Here is an 8,566-nt window from a genome sequence, read left to right on the forward strand (position 1 = left end):
TTTTAGGCGGTGTTCTAATATCTTTCATTTTTATCTTAATTCTATTTATCATAACAAACTCAACCAATTTGAAAAATAAAGATTTTAAAAGTAAAATTAAACAATAACATAATAATATCGTCCGTGAGCGCTATAACTAACGCCATTATTATAAGGAAGCAACAAAAAATAAATACTATGTCAACCACAGCCCCTTCCTAGGGGAGAAAACTAGAGGATCATTGCTCATGAGCGGTCTGTCGTTGTTGTTGTGATTGTTGCATAGCAACGTCCTCCATATCTTCATCAAAATCATAATACTGCTCCAGTAAATCTTCTATTGGGTGTACTATGGCAAAACAAACAAATAAAACAAGTCAAAAACGTTGTTGGTCCATGAATTTGTTCCAGTGGGTATGTACATTGAGAATTAAAATATGCAATGAGTGTCCATTCTTTGAAGAACTGTCCATGAAGGGGTGGGAAAACAAGTTGTCGATTTTCTGCTATGCTCCAGTGCATGAACAAGGAAACCTTTTGGTGTCTCCATTCAACATGCCTCTACAGACATGACATAATGGGGCTTCTCCAGAAAGAAATTGTATTATGAGGTGGTTGAGGTATAACGGACATAAAAAATGCTTGATGTCCAGGTATCCAAGTTCATTTTTCATGGTTATCCAGAGGGTTATAGTGAATTAAAATTAAAAATGACGAAATATTGAGCATTTTCAAAATTCATTTTAACCACTCTTGAAGATGAAGCAAACCAGGGAATAGTAAAGTTAAATTCTTAACTTATCAGTTTAAAAAATCCAAATATAGCCCATAATTCCAGATAGCCTCAACACACCCACACATTCTTCTTACTAGAAAAGCCCATTGAAAATAAAACAATGGTTTTTAAGATTTCACTTACCCTCACTTTCACTGACTTCTGGTATCTTTCGGTACATCCGTCGGGTACCAGCCAACAGATTGAAGTAACTCCACTCGACTGCTGCTCGCTTTTCACTCAACATTTTATCGTTCACACATAATTTGCAAAATAGTGACATACCATCACGGAAAGCTGATAGCCGCTCCCTATGTATAAAAAAACATTAGGAGAGTTGGAAAGTTGCCAAGTCGTCAGCGTCTCAAACCAGGGATTTGAGGTTCGAGTCCCCGCGCTTCGAATATCTCGTTCAGTTTGTAAATAGCCCAGCCGACTTGGACCCCGTGAAAATAATCGAAAAACTACCTACAAGTCCTACATTATTAGGCTATCGATGTAAAGTATTGGATTCTATTAGCATCTCTTGGTCTAAAGGTCACTTTCGTTAAAATTGAAAAGGAGATCTTACTCGTTATGGAAGAACACGATGGAAACCCAACTAAGGCGCATATCTTTCGTTCACTTGCATGCACTAACAGTTTACATTTTCAACTGCGAAATACAACAGGCTATAGCCTTAAAACTTATCATTTGAAATAAGTCATTTGTCTACCTGTACTGTTTGTTAGTCTTGACTTCCGTTGAGAGAGGGTTGAATATACTTTTACTGATATCCTTGAATTCATCGTAAAGATATGTAATGAAACATTCGATGATCTGAAAAACAGTCAATGGTAATGTAAAATGGTTTAAGGTCAAATACTAGCTAAGATGCTAAATGAAAAAAGCAAATTACAATTTTGTGATGAACTCAAAAAATATTCAAAATCGAGAGCTGCTACAATGATAAAAGTTGGTTTAAAATTAATGATGTGATAAATTCCAAGACTAGTCTGATTCAGCAAACTAGTGCATAGAAATCACAGGTATTATAAACTATCTAACATCGGAGGAGGGATGGAAAATTATCGATCCCACTTACATCATTCGAGCATTGACATTTGGAAGACAACAGCACTTGGTAAGCATTCAATTCAGGTTGTGCTATCAGGGAAGAGAATAAACGTACTACCTGAAAATGTTAAAAAAATAACGCATATTGCTTTTCATTTGATAACATTTTATCCTATAAAAGTAATGTAAAGGTCGGCCACCACCCTATGAACTTTGTATCCACATTTTCCAATAGGTAAGAAACTGTACTCTCTGAGTATACAAATTTCATTTTACAAAGTGTCTAATTTATACAATTCCTCAAGACACGCAATTTTCATAACATCGATATCGATACTTTGAAGAGAACAAAAAGCATGGAATAACGTGGAACTTACTGAACGAAATATGTCGAAGAGATCTTGAGGTCCAGTACCCTCAGGGGTCAACAGGAAAGTGTTATACACCGTCAGAAGTGGACATCGCTCTAAAATGAAAAAAAGTTGCAATTAGAATTTGAATGATTTAGTCTTTTTATAGAATTATGTGTCACAATTACAAATTTAATATTAGGGGGGGGGGGCAAACCCTAAGGATCCGTAGCATCTTTCGTGTGATGCAACTGCATGTGATTGATTCGAAATTAAATAGGTAGGATATTGAACCTTTTTCGAGAGGGTCCCGCGAAATTAGTCCTAACAAAAGTTTTTAGGGCCAAAAAAAATGATGTTGTAGGCAAAATCCCAAAATAGGCAAAAATTGGATCACTACAGATCCTGAAGGTTGGCTCCCTATTATAACGGGTACGATTGTTTCGTTTGAAAATAAGAATCTTAAAACTATAGTTTTCACTATCCATTTAAGCAAGATGTTAATGTCAAAATATTTTTCTTTTAAGAAAACCACTCCTTCATTTGGATTTTCAAAGTGAAATGTCGACGCTAGGTACTCAAAGTAAGAGGGCTAGGAATACCAGTTGTCAATTCATAGTTTATAGTTAATAAAACTTACGCCAGGTAGCAAGTCTTGTGAACGAAAGGAGATCAGTCTAAGACGAGCCGAATTACTAAACTTCGTGGAGCTAATTCGATTATTGTCAATGAAATGAGTGAAATGAAAAAACGGTGTTATACTAACCTGAATTTGCACAGAGTAATTTTGTTATCTCCTTTATACCAACACAATTGGTAAGTAACTGAATGACTTGAAGCACTCTTTTTGGTTTGTGTTTAGAGAGATAATTAAGAAGATGATCTTTGTTCTGCAACCATTTCACAAAACTAAAATTAAAGTAGAATAGTTAAACTGAATAGGAATGGTCAGGAAAGTATGGATCTCAGTTTTTTTATACTACCTGCAGTTACAGTTAATAACTAATAGTCATTTTGACATATTAACACAACCCTTCAGACAATGCATAATATTCTAATGATACAATATTCTTGAAATACAAAGACATCATTTAACTAACCAACTAGCTTCTGGTAATTTCGTTGACCAAAACAATAAGTTGACTTGAAATTCAAAACACAACTCCTCCAACGTACATGTCCAAAGCTGAAAATGACAAAAAAATCATTTTGCAAGCCGTTAAAATATCTAACAAAGAATGCAAAGCTATTTCTCAAAGTTCAAATTTAGATTTCCCTAATTTTTGATTCCAAGATTTTTCACTATCCGTAAATATATGAGCATATTAACATTTATATCTGTCAAAGACCATAGCTAACATAATAGGCAAAGCAATTTCTCAAAACCAAAATTTAGATTTCTTTAATTTATGATTCCAAGATTTAACTTATGTATTTGTGAATATAGGACTAATCTTTGAGAAATCTTTGAGAAATCATTGAGAAAAAGTTTAAGGATTCATGAAAAAAGATTTGACAAACCTACTTTACTTTTCCTAAGGTAAAGTAAGTTCTCCCAAAGCGATTGACCGGTTGAAGTGTTTGGTGTAGTGGTGTGAATTTTGATATTGATTTCATTCATTTTCTAAATGATAATTAAAAAGTATACAAGTAAATCAAAACGTATCAAAAGTAGAAACATAATCCACTAAATATTTCCTATCCTCGGGAGTTGTTGATTCATATAAGATGGGATCGAAAAATGTAGTCAAAATCGATCAATTACTACTATACCTTTATTAAGATATTGGTGTCTGGTAGCTTTTTGAAATATTTCTCTTCGTCCACTGATATTTCTTGTTTCTAGAAAAGAAATTAGGCATATTGTAAGAATTCTTCTGGTTGAAGCACTATTTAGAAAGTGGTAGCATGGTCAGTATTGACAAAAAGACTTTTCTTAAGAAATTATATCTCCGTTCACAACATACACCAGAACCACAATATGTATCATATAGATGTGGGTTACCTTTACAGGCAAAGGTAGATTTGATTAAATCTATAAGTATAACCAGGAGAATCACAAATCTGTATAAACTTCATTACGTAATAACAATAAATAAAGTCATGTGTTTTGAATTTCAGACTTTGAAAATTTTCTTTTATGTGATGTGATGAATGCACCTCTTGCTTATAAATATAAGGGATATAATTCCTGAGAAATCTTACCATTTGCTCTGATACACCATCTAATTTGACATTTTTCTTGGATTTCGAGCGTCTCGTTTCAAAGCAACTCAACAAATAGGTACAAACTGAATGATAAGTCATGCACGATTCCTTCAACGTAAACAAACATAATATTCCAATTTGATACAACTGATTACATATATTACAAGGTGTCCCACTACTGTCTTTTCGCTTTTTCCCAGTATCTTTATTAGAGCTAGAGGCTTGTTGACTTGCTCTATCTTTAGATGTTTGATTGCTAAAAAGCTGTCCCAAAGAATTCAAATACTGCAATAAACGTCTGACATATTCCACAACAAATGTATCGTTCTGCTCCAACATTTCTAGTGAAGATTGAATATTGTTCATAAAGATTGAAGTCTTTTCCTTTGGGAATGGTGCATTTTTAGGATGTTGACATTTGAATTCAGGTTGCTCTACAGAAAATGGTTTGTCAAGACTTAACAGTGACACTTTCTTCATAATCTGAGTTGCAGAGTTTGATGAAATCGTGCCCTTTTTTAAATAGTTATTCAATCTTGTCATTGGGTTACGATCTAGTCTTTCAGGTTTTTTAATCTGTATCATTGGAAACTCTGGTATTGATTTTAAAGGCCTGTCTTTCTCCTTAGTTTCTTTAGTCTGTTGGAATCCATCTGGTATTTTATTATCCTTGATCGGACTTTTAAGTGTAGGTTTCACCCTTGGTTGTCTCTCAAGTTGTTTTTGTTTAGATATTGCTTCCTTGACTTCATTTTCTTTGAATTTCAATTGTGTTTTCAATTTCTCAACTTCCTTTAATAAGTCAGATTCTTTCTTACTTTGTTCTGTTTTGGAAGAACTCTCCAAAGTGACAAGCCTTTCCTTTATTTTCATTTCATTTTCGGAAGATTTACGTAATTTCTCTCTCAAAATCTTAATCTCTCCATCTTTAGAGTTAAACTTCTTCTGCATGGTGTCGAGTTTAGTTTTGTATTCAGTGACAGTCTTTTGTGCTTGATGGTATTGTTTTTGAAATGATTCTTCAAGGTTCCTCTTCTTTTCAGCCTCGTTCTGAATATTTATTTGCTGTTGTTCAGTGTAAGTTTCATTTCTATTTCTATGATTATAAATGGAAGTGCTATGTCCATTAGTCCTGTTACTTGGTGCGTTCATAGTAGTGGAATTTTGATTGACAGGTAGCTTATTTTTGTATGAATCATTTCTTTGTGATAGTGGCAAATGTACTGTTCTGTCATTATTTTGATATTTGTTTGAAGTACTAGGGCCAGGCCTATCCTTAGGGGGCATAAAGGCTGTAGATCTTCCATTAGCGATTGAAGGTCTGATATGTTGTGTATCTTCAAGTAACTGGTCTAAAGGGTCTTTGATCGTTGATTTGACCGGATTGGTTTTAGGCTTTAGACCAAGTTGCTGTGAAGCTGCAATCTCTATCTCGTCAATTTCTTTCAAATCAAAGGCATCATCATCGTCAAAGTTTATGTCATCAAAATAATTATCTGTCTTTTCAATTTTCTTTTTTTGTGCAGTTGTTGGAGATTTTTCAAGATCCAACTTCATTTTCTTGGTTGGTTGTGTGAAAGTATCGAAGTCGTCAGGAAAGTCTACCAGTGGAGGTGCTGGTTCGTGTTTCTTTTGTTTTGTTGACGCATTTCCAAGCACTGATTTGTATATAAATCTTTTCTTTTTTGAGTTGTTTTCAGCCATAATCATCTATTACTTATTTCTCTAAAAACAAAACAGATAAAGAAACATTAGGAGGTCACGTTAATAAGACTTTAATAAAAAAGACAAAATCTTTACTGAAAGGCTCATTGTGACAACAAACACAAGTGAAAAAAAACCATAAATTCAATCTCTTCACAAATCGGGTCAAGGTAAAAACACCTCTCCAAGAGGTTATACAAGTCCTCCAGAAAATAACTGACACTAAAGAGTCGTTAACCATCCCCCCATTTTAAACGCAATGATAAAATCAAACTACTAAATAAATTATACAAAAACACTTTACAAAGTAAAAAATTTGTAAGAAATGGATGTCCAATATAGTTTATTTCCTTTTTTTCTCGCCAATAGCTAATCCAATCATCAGCATTTCTTCCTTTTGGGGCAATTTATGCAAATTTCCTTCTTGTTGAGTGCAATGAGAGAACTCAAAATAACAAAACTCAAAATATTTCTATAGATTTCAGCAAAAAGCCATCTCTTCCTTTGTTGGAAATTCTTTAAATCCAAATCGTAAACTCAAGCAAAAACACTTGGAAATTGCTCTTTCATTTTACATTCTTCGCTCAAGCATCTTGTTGAACGAAAGGATTTGCTATAGCTTCCATCCCATCTACTGGGCAAATCATAACAACAGCTGTTCCTCTGCATACTACAATACCTAAGTCTCTTGTCTCATCCGTAATTTTATAAGGATCTTCAGAATCTGAAAAACAAGAAATAGCAAAGACTTTAAAACTTAAGATTCTTGGGTAAGATCTACCTACTAAATAAATCAAATTCTGTCAGTTAAATTGTTCTGTGTTCAAAAGGTTTTTATAATTTTTTTATTTTACCTCTCATGAATTCTGTGCAATTGTCCAATACAATGTTTAAAAGATGATCAAATCCTTTCAAGACACCAGCAACTAAAAAAAAACACAAAGGATAGAATATAAGATTAAAAGATGCTTTTAAAATGAAATGGGAGGTTTAAAAGGGCTAAATGGAGAAAATAATTCACAAAACTTCTCAAAAGAGTACCTTAGTGATTCTGTACCAAAATTTCCTGACTATTATCCCTGATAAGAAAAGAAAGTTCAATTATTACAAAACAGGTTAAACAAAAGATGCTCACCTTCTCGACCACCACTGAACTTGACACGGATTGCTTTATCCATGTATTTAGATAAATCCAAAATGGAAGTCTTTTTGGTTTTTCTTTCCTCCTGAAAGTAGAGAAGATAAATGATAACTTATGATCAATGTTGACAAATTTTCCGTTTACATTGGGAGATAAAATGAAATAGGTTGCATTTTTGTTGCATTTTTGAAATCTCCAAAGGATTACCAGAATGTACTTAAAAATTTATATAATGCCAATTCAGCCGCTTTTTTTTATATGATAAATTGATTTTCACACAATACTTACAGCCATATTGATGATTCTTTAGAGTAATACTTTAAATTTTTTATTACTTTTCTGAAAGTAAAATATGAAAATATTTACTAGACTGATTATAACTGATGATTAAATATTGGGGATAACTCAGAACGATTGGGTTTTAAACCCTGAGGGCTAGAGACCCAGGGCTAGAGAGGAATCTTTTCAAACATCATAATGCATGATTTTCAGAAAAACATGGAATTGAAATAAAATCTACTGTCAGATTGCACCTTAGAATTGGCGGTTTTCAAACAAAATGAGAGAAAATACGCAAAAAATTATGTGCTTTCCACGCACATGGCAGGGAGTGCTATAATATTTTGGTTTCGCTTTTGATTTCAAGCAAAGGTTCTTAACAACGGGGGGGGGCTGGGTGAAAAAAAAAAAAAAAAATGCTGATCATCGTATATAGAATTAAAAATACCCCCTTTCTATGTTTAGTTTTTTCTAAATTGGATTATAACTGAAAATATCTTCAAAAAACCTTTGTCCGTCATCCAGCGTCATCAGCCTGTGTGGTAATCTTTGCCCGCTTCCAGCCGCTTCAATTCTTAGATAATGAATAAGATAGGTGTGTTTAGCAAAGCCGTGCACCCATGAGATAATTTAATGTTTACTTATCTTGTATATTTTAGTGGTATTTATCCAATGAAAGGATGTTGGGATGTTGACAAAATATGCAAGGTGCTGAAAAAGTATGCACAGCATTGATAATGACATATCATTACACTACAATTATTACTGCTCTTTTCAGCAACTATTGTGGAAAACGGAAATTTTTTTAACCATGATATGTTATAAGGGAAAAGACATCAGAGGTGTTTGAAAAATGTACAATTACAGTATATAGAGGGAAAGGTTTTCCGGATCTTTAAAAGTAATTTTTTCAATTTTTCAGCTTTTTCCAGATACCAAACCCAGGGCCAGGGGTGGTGTCAATTTTTTTTTTCAAATTTCAAAAAGTCAAGTTGGTATTGATACTAAAATGAGGGGGTGGGTCCCCCTTTTTTTGAAAATAAGGGAATCTTTAAGTTGGTATCGATACCAAAA

The 8,566-nt window shown here is 33.4% G+C and overlaps 2 protein-coding genes across 2 annotated transcripts; both read right to left on the minus strand.

Annotated features, from left to right (window-relative positions):
* Positions 1-6,095, minus strand: LOC136822391 (kinesin-related protein 4-like). Its single transcript, XM_067078641.1, has 10 exons — positions 4,366-6,095; positions 3,934-4,002; positions 3,686-3,784; positions 3,261-3,346; positions 2,927-3,069; positions 2,188-2,276; positions 1,839-1,928; positions 1,470-1,573; positions 899-1,065; positions 1-328 (listed from the first exon to the last, which is right to left on the minus strand). The coding sequence occupies exons 1-10, from the start codon at positions 6,076-6,078 to the stop codon at positions 219-221; spliced, it is 2,670 nt and encodes an 889-aa protein (XP_066934742.1). The 5' UTR covers positions 6,079-6,095; the 3' UTR covers positions 1-218.
* A 207-nt stretch (positions 6,096-6,302) lies between these two features.
* LOC136822392 (U6 snRNA-associated Sm-like protein LSm7) lies at positions 6,303-7,568 on the minus strand. Its single transcript, XM_067078642.1, has 4 exons — positions 7,502-7,568; positions 7,208-7,298; positions 6,927-6,998; positions 6,303-6,796 (listed from the first exon to the last, which is right to left on the minus strand). Exons 1-4 carry the CDS (start codon positions 7,505-7,507, stop codon positions 6,657-6,659), a joined length of 309 nt encoding a protein of 102 aa, XP_066934743.1. The 5' UTR covers positions 7,508-7,568; the 3' UTR covers positions 6,303-6,656.
* Between the last annotated feature and the right edge of the window lie 998 nt (positions 7,569-8,566).

Source organism: Clytia hemisphaerica, unplaced genomic scaffold, assembly GCF_902728285.1.
Source record: "Clytia hemisphaerica strain Z4C2 unplaced genomic scaffold, Clytia hemisphaerica genome assembly, whole genome shotgun sequence".
NCBI lineage: Eukaryota > Metazoa > Cnidaria > Hydrozoa > Leptothecata > Clytiidae > Clytia > Clytia hemisphaerica.